This window comes from Liolophura sinensis, chromosome 2 (genome assembly GCF_032854445.1).
Source record: "Liolophura sinensis isolate JHLJ2023 chromosome 2, CUHK_Ljap_v2, whole genome shotgun sequence".
In the NCBI taxonomy this organism is placed as follows: Eukaryota; Metazoa; Mollusca; class Polyplacophora; order Chitonida; family Chitonidae; genus Liolophura; species Liolophura sinensis.
The window spans coordinates 15553014-15567599 of NC_088296.1; the positions used below are offsets into that span (position 1 = coordinate 15553014).

At 39.5% G+C, this 14586-nt stretch overlaps 1 protein-coding gene across 1 annotated transcript; it reads right to left on the minus strand.

The window, feature by feature from the left end:
• Positions 1-1174: 1174 nt before the first annotated feature.
• LOC135462525 (CBP80/20-dependent translation initiation factor-like) lies at positions 1175-7579 on the minus strand. The gene is made up of 5 exons (XM_064739751.1): positions 7496-7579; positions 6623-6911; positions 4779-4969; positions 2170-2261; positions 1175-1768 (listed from the first exon to the last, which is right to left on the minus strand). The coding sequence occupies exons 1-5, from the start codon at positions 7577-7579 to the stop codon at positions 1636-1638; spliced, it is 789 nt and encodes a 262-aa protein (XP_064595821.1). The 3' UTR covers positions 1175-1635.
• Between the last annotated feature and the right edge of the window lie 7007 nt (positions 7580-14586).

Below are 14586 nucleotides of genomic sequence, written 5' to 3' on the forward strand. Positions count from 1 at the left end.
GGAAAATAATGAGCATGCCACATCCAGGGGATTTACGGAATCTCAAATGTAAGCCAACAAAATAAGGTAAAACATCCTTCTTGCGGAACAAAATAACACCTGACGCATTTGTGTGACTAGAATAAGCCAAGTTGGTATTTCAGCAGTCTCGCGATTTCACGCAGATAAAATGCGAGATTTCACGGTATTTGCCAGACTGAAATGAATATTTATCTCGCACGGCCGGGTCGGTCGGTCGGCCGCCGCCGTTAGCAGCTGCCGTAAAATTACGTCTTTTAGCCGCATTAGTTCACGAGATCCCCGATCCAATCTGGTCTCAACCTGCGTGAACTCGCGAGATTCCTGAAATGACAACTAGCATTTGTTATACATGGAAACTACGAAGCATTAGACACATACATCAATGTGGAAGAGCTCAATAGACAAGTCTATTTCCTTGACTTACTAAATATCTTGCGAGTAGATAAAAATAGTGTATATCTTTTGGGGGGATTTTCCATTCCCTCCACCCCCCCCCCCCTCCCCAATGTTTTAAATTAAATTCTCCAACCCTGTTTTACTAGTTTTACTAACTCGGACTTTAGATTTGGTAAAATATTTTCAACAACGGGTGCGCCCAAATCAACGTCATCGCGCGTTCCATTTAGAAACCTGATGCAGTTACCTGCCCTTGACAAATATATCGAGGCTGTGAGCACCATGGATGGGTATGGGCATTACAAAGAAATCTCGAGCACGTGTGGCCTGAGAAATGACGGATCAATTTCCGATAATAGACAGAGGAAAAGATAAGGACCAGAGATGTTTGCATATATAAGATCCTGGAGACGTATTTGATGGGTATTTTTTGTGTCAAATGCCGTGACAAACTGTCAAAGCAACTGCATCAGGTTTTTAAATGGGCCCACACAAAGTCTTGCCAAGCCTAATGTGAGAGGCTATTTTTTATTCAATCAAAAGAAAAAAAATTAAAACGAGGTATATTGGCAAACAAACAAAGGCAATCATGAATTTCTGCACATGTGGAATTTTTTTGTTTGTGTTTCCCCGTTTTCCTAATACTCTGGGTGAATCTCCCAGTATTGACATACACCAGTCACATTGGATACGAGTGTAATATAGCTTTCAACTAAAGCTGACTTACATACACAAATCCAGCCTCTTGCACACACACACACACACATACACAGTTTCAATACAAATCCTTTGCACATAGTTTTCTTTTATAAGCAATGAGAAGAAATCTGTTCATACAGGACATATATCTGACTCAATACCACAAAATGTAAATCCAGGACATATGACCTTCAGAAACATCTGTCCTCATTAAAAATCTAATATGAGACACACGCAAATCTATGATATGAAGCTGAGTATTTTCCCTGCAACAACAAAATCTAAAACTTATTATCGAGTAAAATGGATTTTCCCTTGACTTCTACCAAGGGAAGTAACTCTTGTAATCCGAGGAATAGCAGCGCCCTGTATAAAACAGAGCAACATCAACAGATATGTGGATGGGTGGAAGCCTGCAGTTAAGAAGTGTCCATTCCCTTTGCAAACGGATTAGAAACCAACCCGTCTCATTCTTGTCAATGGAAAAACCAGGTTCTAATACAACATATCTTATTAACATCAGGAATCCTGTAACAAAGATTCTGAAAACAGATCTGCATAAAAATTTGACGTGGCTGTGGAAAGTGGTTGCCATTTGTTGTACCAGGTCTCCAGAAGCTCTAAGAGCATACAGCGCACCCTGGCAGAAGTCCTGAAACATAGATAAGGGTAGATAACTCTCTGACCTATAACGCACTGATAATAATAAATCTAAACTGACATTTATGCCTGATTCATTTTTCGGTCGACTTTTCATTTCTATTTACCTGCTGTTTTCATCTTTTCAAATTCTATCCGAAGCAGGTACTGTGTATGTGTATCTTAATTCCATAAGAGAAAATGGTGTTGCTAAAAGACTAAAAGAAACTGCAGGTTTGTAAGTAAAAACTTTATAAAGTAAATTTTATACTGATTTAATATTGTGAAATTGTTTTTAAAATTTATACCTCCCTCTCCAAAAATGAATGGTTAGACAAGTCTAGAAGAACACTCTGCACTTCGACATAAAACTGAAAAAAAACCTCACTCAGAACAAACAACCAATGAACTCACTTGTGCGAGACAATGGCCTGGCGGACTTTCTGCATCAGTTTGAGCATTTCCTGTGGCGTCTTTTCCTCAAGCAGCTTCCCATGACACTGTAACTGTAAGACAGATAATCTGAATGACTAAGTCAAAGATGAATTGAGTGATTTCTCCTTAAATCCATTCATTGATTCCACACATCTCATGAATCAGAGATCAAAATTTAAAGGAGAAGAAAAATTTTAAAAATGGCACTATAGGCTGAAAAGAGCACATTTTTTTCTATCTGGTGGTGCCTGCTGTATAATTTTATGATTTTTCCAGCCATTGTGTCGTTAAAACTGCCGGCTTGTTTGTGTAAACTCGGAACCTACGGCCAAGATCCCGGCTTCCCAATTGTCAAGTGGAAATCACCGAAGCAATGCCAAGTACCGGCGGTTGGCAGGTCACGTACATTTTCTGCCAGATATGTAGGACCTGCAGTTCGGCGGTTTCCAACGGAAATTCTCCTCCTAACACAGAAGACCTCAGGACTAGTTCTTAGGCAAAATGGAGACGCCAACAACAGACTTTGGCACTGAATTTATTGATAATTTATCAACTTGAGGTACATATTAGAATTTTTTATGGCATGTACATGCAAGGAAATGCATACTCTTTTCAATGGTATTTGTTTGGTATTTAAATTTTCTTCTCCTTTAATTTAGTATATAAACAAAATGCAGAACTTCAACTTCAATTGATTTTAGATTTTGGTGTCTGCCTGTTTTGATTAATATTATTTTACCGCTGGCACAGACAAGGAGTTCTCTGAAAATGTACTATGCATGAAATGTAATTTTGTCTCATCCCAACCCCTCCACCACCAAAATAAAACTTGGAGGCAAATAAATGCCAGTAAAATTACTTTCGTTGCTGAAACTTCCATTTTTCATGTAAGACATACATCTACGTTCAAAACAAGTCCCTTTTTATAATTAAACACCAACAGACCTCTCAGAATCAGCCAAACATATCCACCTAGTCATGAACCAAAAGCATTGCACCCGGAAGTGTTTAGGCGTGCTTTGAGGTGAACCTTACTTACGCGGACTTTGAGAATAAACCCACCTTTTTGACCATGTGAATACTTTCACCTCTCAGTGTAGTTTTACCTTGGATCATGACTGATTGTCACTACAGTATACACGTCTGAATAGACCAATATTTATTTGTTTATTTGATTGGTGTTTTACATCGTACTCAAGAACCAGCATTATGGTGGGTGGAAACCGGGCAGAGCCAGGGGAAAACCCACGAACACCCGCAGGTTGCTGGAAAACCTTCCCACTTATGTCCGGAGAGGAAGCCAGCTTGAGCTGGAATTGAACTCACAGCGGCTGCATTGGTGATAGACCAATAATGACATAAGACTTCCACCTAAATGTATTCCACCTAAATGTATTCCTCCTAAATGTATTCCACCTGAATGTATTCCTCCTAAATGTATTCCACCTAAATGTATTCCATCTAAATGTACTCCACCTGAATGTATTCCACCTAAATGTATTCCACCTAAATGTATTCCTCCTGAATGTATTCCACCTAAATGTATTCCACCTAAATGTATTCCTCCTAAATGTATTCCTCCTAAATGTATTCCACCTAAATGTATTCCTCCTAGATGTACTCCGCCTAAATGTATTCCACCTCAATGTATTCCTCCTAAATGTATTGCTCTTGAATGTATTCCTCCTAAATGTACTCCACCTAAATGTATTCCATCTAAATGTACTCCACCTAACTGTACTCCACCTAAATGTGTTCCTCTTAAATGTATTCCACCTAAATGCATTCCTCCTAAATGTATTCCACCTAAATGTATTCCACCTAAATGTATTCCTCCTAAATGTGTTCCTCCTAAATGTATTCCTCCTAAATGTATTCTACCTCAGTCTGTGACTCTGCTTACCAGCTGGGCATTTAAACCAGCAATCTCTGGATTTGTAGTCCACACTTTCACCAACAGCCTAAAGGGAAATTCATTCCAGCCTAAGGACAGACAGCTCTTAAATTGCACTGTAGAACATTCTTCCCCAGCTTTCCTGGCCACACAACTTCCCAGGATAAGAGAATAGAAATTACACTACAGGCAAATTCCCTCCAGCCCAGAGGTAGATCATGCCTGTAATGCCCTTCACAGAGGGTGTGTTTTCACCTCTTGAATTCTTACCGCTCTTTGTTTTTGAAAGCAAGTCATTTGGCACAGTGCACAAAATGACTAATAGGACAGTTTTGTGTAAGTGTAAAAATGTCCCATCCATCGGACACATTATCATTAATGCCTGTTCTTCGGCCATCTTTAGTTTTGCATCGTTAAATCTCTTAGTCTCTCTTTGGACCCAAGTAATCCTCTTTTAATGGTGATTCTCCAACAACAACAACAATTTTTGAGCGTCATTCACCTTAGCTATGATAATCTGACAAAACACTGTTTATTGTATTATTTTTATATTAATAAAAAAATAATATTTATTTTTATATTAATAAAAAAATAATATTTATTTTATTTTAGACGGCACTAAACAACAGGAATGAAAACGACAATACTTGTTGCAAGTAGAAAGCAGAAAGACAGATAACTCACAGTTTTATACCTGATATACAAGACACTCTATCTCCTCTTCCTGGCCATCCGTAGCGATGGCGTCCAGACATTGGAACACCGGCGTAGTCAGCACCAACATAGGCTCCCCGTTCGCTAGACGCACCGTGCCGAATGTCTGACACAAAAATGCCACCAAAGACAGGAATTTCTCATTAGACGATTCACGCAGTTTGTCTTTTTCTACAAATAAACAAGACACTTCTCATAAGGTCTACTGTATGCGTTCATAAAATATGCAGATCTGCTTGTATCAGGTGTGGGAATAGCCAATCTGAGCGTTAATAAAATATGCAGATCTGCTTGTATCAGGTGTGGGAATAGCCAATCTGAGCGTTAACAAAATATGAAGATCTGCTTGTACCAGGTGTGGGAATAGCCAATCTGAGTGTTAACAAAATATGCAGATCTGCTTGTATCAGGTGTGGGAATAGCCAATCTGAGCGTTAACAAAATATGCAGATCTGCTTGTATCAGGTGTGGGAATAGCCAATCTGAGTGTTAACAAAATATGCAGATCTGCTTGTATCAGGTGTGGGAATAGCCAATCTGAGCGTTAATAAAATATGCAGATCTGCTTGTATCAGGTGTGGGAATAGCCAATCTGAGCGTTAACAAAATATGAAGATCTGCTTGTATCAGGTGTGGGAATAGCCAATCTGAGTGTTAACAAAATATGCAGATCTGCTTGTATCAGGTGTGGGAATAGCCAATCTGAGCGTTAACAAAATATGCAGATCTGCTTGTACCAGGTGTGGGAATAGCCAATCTCAGTGTTAACAAAATATGCAGATCTGCTTGTATCAGGTGTGGGAATAGCCAATCTCAGTGTTAACAAAATATGCAGATCTGCTTGTATCAGGTGTGGGAATAGCCAATCTCAGTGTTAACAAAATATGCAGATCTGCTTGTATCAGGTGTGGGAATAGTCAATCTCAGTGTTAACAAAATATGCAGATCTGCTTGTATCAGGTGTGGGAATAGCCAATCTCAGTGTTAACAAAATATGCAGATCTGCTTGTATCAGGTGTGGGAATAGCCAATCTGAGCGTTAACAAAATATGCAGATCTGCTTGTATCAGGTGTGGGAATAGCCAATCTGAGTGTTAACAAAATATGCAGATCTGCTTGTATCAGGTGTGGGAATAGCCACATGGAATTTTTCGTCAACTTATCAGGGGGCCTCCGTGGCTCAGTTGGTTAGTGTGCTAGCGCAGCGTAATGACCCAGGAGCCTCTCACCAATGCGGTCGCTGTGAGTTCAAGTCAAGGTCATGCTGGCTTCCTCTTCCCCCTGCTCTGCCTGGTTTCCTCCCACCATAATGCCCGCTGCCGTTGTGTAAGTGAAATATTCTTGAAGACGGCGTAAGATACCAATAAAATAAATCAAATAAATAAATCCACTTATCACCTTGCTTTATGAAGCGAAGTACAGAAAGGTGATTATCTGGAGAAAAATCTGGTTGGTTATACTTGTATATCACTTACAGCTGAACAATATAAAATTTCTCACGAATTTTCAGCAACTTAGTATAGAAAAGGGATTCCCTGGATTTCTAGCCAGAGCTCTGCTATTTGAAAGTACCCTAATTCCTCAACCTTTTCGCATATGAAAGAGCAACTTTCAGTGCAATATATGAACATTTTAATTTGATTTTGGAGACAAAACTACATTGGTTGGATTGGCCAATTTTCAAGCTTCACAAAAAAAGTGTAATTTTATCAGTCTACATAGAATCATGTCCTCAGAATATGCCTGAATGAACACCTTGCAAACTTGCTCAAAGGTTGGAGAACAACAATGGACACTACTGCCGTTCCACTCTTTTTCATTCACCTAGAAAGTCTTTCTGCATTAGGGAAAGAAACGACGTCCTCAACTTCATTCCGTCCACATCGATATTCTGCAGAGCATTGATCAGCTTTCCAGCCGGCACAGCAAAGTCTCTGTCTTTGAGGCACATACCATAGATCAGATTCGCTATCTCGCCCATGTGAACCTCAGTCTGGATGTACTGTTTAATCAGGTCACATGACGGCAGGATTTGGTCGTCATCTGGCTCAATGTCCAGTCTCCTTATGGACTGAGTTATTTCCTGAAGAGTCACCGCTGAACCGTTTTCATGCTAAAAAAAAAACACACACACACACATGGCAAAAAACTCAATCTGGTTCATTCAATAATTTGAGTAGTGTTTTACAATGTACCAAAGAATATTCAGATTGCAGTTGGTGAAAAACAAATACAGACAGATATATTGCTCAATATAAAGGCACTTCCCAAGCCAAATGCTCCTAAATTTTTTTGTCTGGCTGCTGAAAAACCTTCTGTTGGCCTTTTAATTCCATATCCCAAGGAGCCATATTGTGTATCATCCAAATAACCTGCACACAAGTATGAAACAGACATTTCAAGCCACAAAATGTTTTCAGGTATCTTTTAGAGGATAGAAAAATACAAATTGAGCACGTTGATTTTCTTTTACCTGGACGTTCTGTAACAAAACAAAAGACTTCATGTGTAGATCTGGATTGTAAAATGAACACAGGACATGGAATACTTAGTACTGACAACGCCATAAAAGGCCCAATTTTCGTGACTCTATATGACACCTGACGACAGTCATCACCATTCAGCAATTTAACCGCCACCCTCAGTGATAGATCAGCAACATAATGAGCTTTTGTTTAAAAGATATTTTACACATACATTTGCTGACTCTTTAACTCCTGGTTTTGCCACGCTTGTCGCCACGAGCAATCCTCGTCCACGACCTCGGCCACGAGTCGCCATGCTTGTTTTGAGAAAATGTTGGGGTTGGGGGGAGAGGGCGGGTGCCTTGAGGGAAGATAACTCTCAGAGCAAATTAAGATCGCCATTTATCACACGCGATTACTTCCCTTTGGCTAATCATTGATTGTGTAGTACCGGTACTTGCTGTTGGGCAGTGAATGTAAATGAAATGGGTCAGTTCGTACAGTAGGCCCGTTCATTCAGCTTAGTATGCATGTAAAAACAAGATTTGTGCCTAATAACTCCCTAATAATTCCCTAATTTGCATACGCAGTACAGAATTGTCACTTAGGTCCTCTACTAGACATACTTGTAAATCGCCAGCTCCGAGGAACAACGTCGACGTTTACCAGTAATTTCAAAGAACTAACTGTGACAGGTACCATTGTCCATACGGTAACCTGTACCACTGTCCATACGGTAACCTGTACCATTCTCCATACGGTACGACTGCTTATCTGGTAACATGCACGACTGTCCATCTGGTAACATGTACCATTGCCCATTTGGTAACATGTACCGATGTCCATCTGGTAATGTGCACCGCTGTCTATCTGGTAACATGTACCACTGTCCATCTGGTAACATGTACCACTGCTTATCTGGTAACCTATACGTGCTCTACTATCCATCTGGTAACATGCAACACTGCCCATCTGGTAGCATGCACCACTGTCCATCTAGTGGCATGTACCACTGTCCAGCTGGTAACCTGAACCACAGTCCATCTGGTAACCTATACGTGCACCACTATCCATCTGGTAACATGCACCACTCTGTATCTGGTAACATGTACCACCGTCCATCTGGTAATATGCACTACTGTCCATACGATATTTTATTTATTTATTTATTTATTTGATTGCAGTTTGACGTCACACTCAGTAATCTTTCACACAAATGGTAAGAGATAAGTGGTTTTGCACGAACATTAGATTGCGCAAGCGTGCTTCTACTTCGGAGTCGTCAGCAGATTATTGTCAAGGTCCATGGATCGGAAGATCCTGGGAACCTACAAATTTTCAGCGGTTGCTATTGTAACCAGTTTGCCATTTTCCCTGCATTTCAAGTATATAATAGCAATGTACTTGTTCCGGCGTATAACTATAATGACTTCAACTGAGCTCTTTCTGCAAATAACGTCTGTAGCAAAGCAGACAATATTTTGAATCATTTTAAACTCAGGTCCAGGTGGATATAGTTGTCAAAATAAATAACACCTCAATGTCATCATGTTTCTGATTAACAAAAGGATGTGTTTATATAATAATGTATATATAATGCAAATATAATCCTATTTTCATGTCATTTAAAACATGAATTAACCCTGAAATTGGGTTAAATCCACAAAAAGTCACTGATCAAATCTCGTGAGTTCCTGCATCAGTCGTGTAGCAATGAGTATACATTTCACGCCTAACTCGGGTCCAAGCTGGGCTGACCGAGCGTTGCTCACTTGCAATGCACCAAAAGCATAACACTTCACCACATTACATATGCCCACAAAGCCTCATTGCAAAGGCGGTAAACAACAGACAGCTTCGGCATAAATTTCTTCAGGTGGGAAGGCTTCCAAGTTGTATACCTTGTTATATTCCAGCCTTTTTAACCGGAGTAAGGAAAGTGAAAAAAACTTATTGGGCACAGCGTAAAACTATACATTAAGAAATGTCAAACACTAATGTTTCAAATAGCTGTTTCTGGACCAAAGATCATATATGTCCAATAAAGTTTTAATTGCCTTTACAAGCAATGTCGTTCCTCAGACGTGCCCTGTATGCGAAAACGAGGTTACTTGCATTAATTATCCCCAATGTCCAATGGGCTGTATTATCCTAGTGGTACATATATTTTTTAAAGGGTGACGACATCTGGCGTATTACCGCACCCTAGAGGCCAAAGCCCGTGTCTCCTTCATTGATTAAAGCTAATTGAAATGATTAATTAACGGAAAGTGAAAGCCGGCGCCATGGGAAAGACATCATGCAGACATTTCACGTGACGGGTTGTGCAGTACCGATTAACAGGGGTGCGCTCCGTTCGTTGCGCAGGCGCAATGGTCTCTTCAACTCAAACCACTGGCTCTTGACCAATGAGGTTAGATGTTCGAACTCAGCTTCCTTCTCGATTGGCTGGAATTTAAACGTTAATTTACGTTGTTACATCCTAGTACAGGATCGACCATCAGGCTGCATTGGGGCTACAGTGATTCAGGCTACAATCAGTGAAGGCAAAGAACATACTAGCCTGAAGCACATGTCAGATAAAAAAATCATTAAGTATTTTCCGAGAAATTAGTTGGATTTATTTTCTTAGAATATTTTGCGACCTAGTAAAATGCCCTTAAAACTTTGGAAGTTAGTGTGGCCTTTTCTGACCATATTGGGACAAGTGATGTCACTTCGGCTTTTTGACACTTGACACACATACACTGCTATATTTCATCATTCAAAATCCATTTTCATTCAGAGCTATGAATGCATTCATCAATTGGACCTTGATAGAAACTACTCCAAGACAAAAATATTGCTGTGACGTCACTGATACCTTCTGGGTCCTAACAGACCACCATAGAATCAAATGTTTTAAACGCATTTTAGTCAGTTAGAAACATTCGTAAAAATATAATTCACACCAGTCTTCTCCACAGTGATCAATTGTCTTTCATCTGATAAATATCGCTTGGCGTTCAACGTGATGGGGATAGTGCAACGATTGATTGACCTGTCTCAGTATAATGGCTCGGGCGGGGCGGCTTACTTGCCTTCGGTAAAGCGTCTCAATGAAGAAGTACTACTTAAAGGACGGTGGAAATCCGTCCTGCAACAAGGTGGCACATTACATGGACTCTAAGAATTCCTTCGCCGTCATACGACTGAAAAATTGTTAAGTAAGACGTTAAACACCAAGCACTCACTCACTCACTCTCTCACTCACTCACTCACTCACTCATCTGATACTTACTTTATTTTCTTTGCCTTTAATATTTTATATGGTCATCTTGTTGTATCTAAATTACACCATTACAACTTTTCACACGGTTGTTCGCAAAAGGTGTTCAGAAAAGGTGCTGAAAAATTGGTGTTGAAGAAGATAACTGAAAGTCGGTAACGCAGCAGGCCTATATAGGTCCGTTCTGATCACCATTTAAAGATGTTGGCTTCAACTCCCTTTTTCTCTGTTAGTTAACATACGCTATTTGTATGACTGGGAACCACTCCTCTTTCTTTTGTATTGTGTGTATACATACGCTTACATGTATATATACCAAACAAACCTTTTATAGGGCCTCCGTGGCCGAAGTGGTCAGCGTGCCAGTGTGGAGCAAAAATCCAGGAGCCTCTAACTCAAGAAAATATTCTTGAGTATGGAGTAAAAAACCATTCAAATAAATAAATCAGACAAACCCTCATGATTTAAAGCGCTATACACAATCTAGAAAAAATTGGTTTCGAACCTGAAAGTTTATTGTTAAGATACAGTTGTTGAAAAATCTTTTAAAACTTAAAAGCAAATTAAACAGAAAAATGAAGTATATATCAGATTATAGACAATGGAACACTGTCTAGGAAAACAGTTCGATTTATTTTTTTATTTAGTTTTGCAAAAAGTAAAATGGTTTTAAATCATTCAATTCTACGGTGGTCTGTGGTGACTCAGAGGGTATCAGTGACGTCACATCCAGAATCTATGGTGGTCTGTGGTGACTCAGAGGGTATCAGTGACGTCACATCCAGAATCCACGGTGGTCTGTGAGGACTGAGAAGGTATCAATGACGTCAGATCCATAGCTTTGCCTGAAATAGTTCGTTTCATGATCCATTCGGTGAATGCGTTTATAAATCTGAATGTATCGGCCTATACACTTTGTAAATCTGAATGTATCGGCCTATGCATTTGTAAATCTGAATGTATCGGCCTATACACTTTGTAAATCTGAGTGTATCGTCCTATGCATTTTGAATGATGAAATCTAATAGTCTGTGTGAGGTTAGTAACAAAAACCTGATATGACGTCACTGGTCCTATACAGTATGGTTAGATAGGCCGCCGCAGAATCCAAGCCTTCACTTTTGTACTAGCCCAAAAATAATTGGGTAACAGTATATTAAATATGAACTAAATCTGATGCTGTTATACTTTGACTTTGAACAAGCGCTTTGGCTGCTGAATTTGGCTAAAATCTTGAACATAAAACGTGACTTAATATCAGTACTATTTAATACACTATCGAATAACCGGCTCTGGGACGTAATCGTGGAGTAAATCATGTGCCAACACGTGCACTTCGTACGAGGGAATGGTTACCATCAACCTGTAGATCGTCGTTTGTTTCCTCCGGGCTCTGCTCGGTTTCCTCCCACCATTTTATGTTGGCCGCCGCCGTATATGTGAAATATTTCTTGAGCACGGCGTAAAACACCAATCAAATATATACATGTAAATAAATGTACATGTAGGCCTAGTTGTGAATGAGAAATAGACAGCAACCATGAATAAATGTATTTTATTGGCCTATATATATGCTAAGCTAAACAGCTAACTTTAAATTAAACAATTAAAGCACACGTAAAATGCGTGTTGGGGTTTCTGATTGGAATAAGCCTCCGATGTTGAGGAGGATATGGGAAGAAGGATTAATTCGTACAAAACAGATGTAGGCCTATATACACAAAGACAAAGAGTAACATTGACATATAGGCGATTTTCCCTGTTCCCACCAACCATGATTTTTTGTCACAGAAAGGCCTGCCGTAATTAGTCCAAAGCGACTCGATGGCGTGATAATATCCGCCTGTGATTTGAGCAAAAGCCTTTTACCACACAGCACTAAAAAAACATTATCTAACGAACGACATAAAACAAGCGAAGACAGCATGTCTACAACGCAAAAGCTTGATAATTGCAAACGGATGCGCGGCCCGCCATTTGTCGTCAAGGGGCCACATGCATAGATCTGAGCAGGGTGACGTCACTAGACTGCAGACAGAGACGGAAAACAACGAGCGTCTTCAAATTGACATCGCTTTGTTTAAATTCGGGTTAAATGTAAAGTTATTCATTTTTTGGGGCGGCCGACGCCAAAGATTGTAAGAGCGTGCACAACAGAAAACAAAACATGAAATACAGTAAAAAAATATATATATATATCAGAAAACAGACAACCCTTGAACTTGCAGTGCTTTCCCACGAAGTTTCTAATTTATACCGAGACAAAATCGGCTTAACCACACGGGAATTTTACGCATTTTTCACCCTGCATACTTTTTCAGAGAGGCTTTATCGTATTATTTAGATATACCTTTTTTTCTGTTCTGAGTATATTCTGTCTGCGTGTACTAATATATAGGTCTCGATCACAGATTACAATCTGGGCGTCTGTGCTTGATCGATCCAGGGTCTGTCTACCTATATATCTGCGGTGCCGTGTCGTCACGATGCGGCTGGAACATTGCAGAGATAGCGTAAAACCATCTACTCATTCATTGTGTGGTGCGTGGTCACACGAACTGCATGTAGAATAGACAAAGGCATTGGCTGGGCCAGCAAACAAACTATAGGCCTACACTTCCACCCATGAGTTCGCAAGTTCGAATCAAGATGTACAGAGTCAATGAATGATTATGGCTCAACGCCACATCGGCAATATTTCAGCCATATCGTGGCGAGAACAATTTAAAAACACAAGGCGGTGAATGAGGCAAATGAAACAAAAATGGTTGCACATGTTTAAAACCAGATAAAGAGAGCCAAAACATGTAAAACTCGAAAAACACTATGTTATTATGACAGTTAATCAATAAAACTGTGCATGTGTATACATTTTCATGTATATATAATAACAATAATAATTAGAATTTATATTTTATGATATATGCCAATGGCCCTGATAAAATATTTTATGTCATCATCGCAAAAAGGTGTGCAGATCATATAATTTATATATAGGCCAAACGACAGCACATTTAACACCACAGTTGCAACAATTCAACCAGCATAAATACAAGCGCCATGTCCGACATTCGTATACCATTCGTAGTCCTTAAAGGGTGTTCCAAGTCGATGATCGCAAGATCCAGTTACAAAATAACGTTTAACACTAGCTCCCATAGAAAAAAAGGTATGTAAGAAATTATACAAATAGGAAATAAAGCCGGTAACACACAAGAGAGAAGCGGTCATCAGTTTTCACTGATCCCGGGCAGACAGTGGAGATTCCAGGCATGAATTCCATATCAAAAATCAAATTCAGACTGAGAGTAACTTAATGAATTAGTCATTCAAGGACACAACCAGGTCGACATTCAGTGAAACTGCCATCTAGTGAACCTGTCAGTCAGTGAATCTGCCATTTAGTGAATCTGCCATCTAGTGTACTGTCAGTTAGTGAATCTACCATCTAGTGTACCAGTCAGTCAGTGAATCTGTCATCTAGTGTACCTGTCAGTTAGTGAATCTGCCAGCTAGTGTACCTGTCAGTTAGTGAATCTGCCAGCTAGTAAAAATGTCAGTTAGTGAATCTGTCAGTTATTGAATCTGTCAGTTAGTTAATATGTCAGTTAGTAAATTTGTTATTTAGTGCATGTCAGTTAGTAAATATGTCATCTAGTGAACTTGTCGGTTAGTGAATCTGTCAATAAGTGAATCTGCTGTTTAGTGAGTCTGTCAGCTAGTTTAATCTGTCAGCTAGTGAATATGCTATTTGGTGAATACGTCAGTTAGTGAATATGTCAGTTAGTGAAAATTCAATTAGTCAATCTGTCAGTTAGTCAATCTGTCAGTTAGTGAATATGTCAGTTAGTGAATATGTCAGTTAGTGAATATGTCAGTTAGTAAAAATGCCATTTAGTGATTTTGTCATTTAATGTACCTGTCATTACCAGTCGGTCGGTCGGTCGGTCGGTCGTTTGAATAATCAATTCACTCTGGAGACGGATGAAACCATCGCACCTTGTCGTGTACCTTCAAATATTCTGATTGATCAATTGATGGAGTGTGGACGGAAA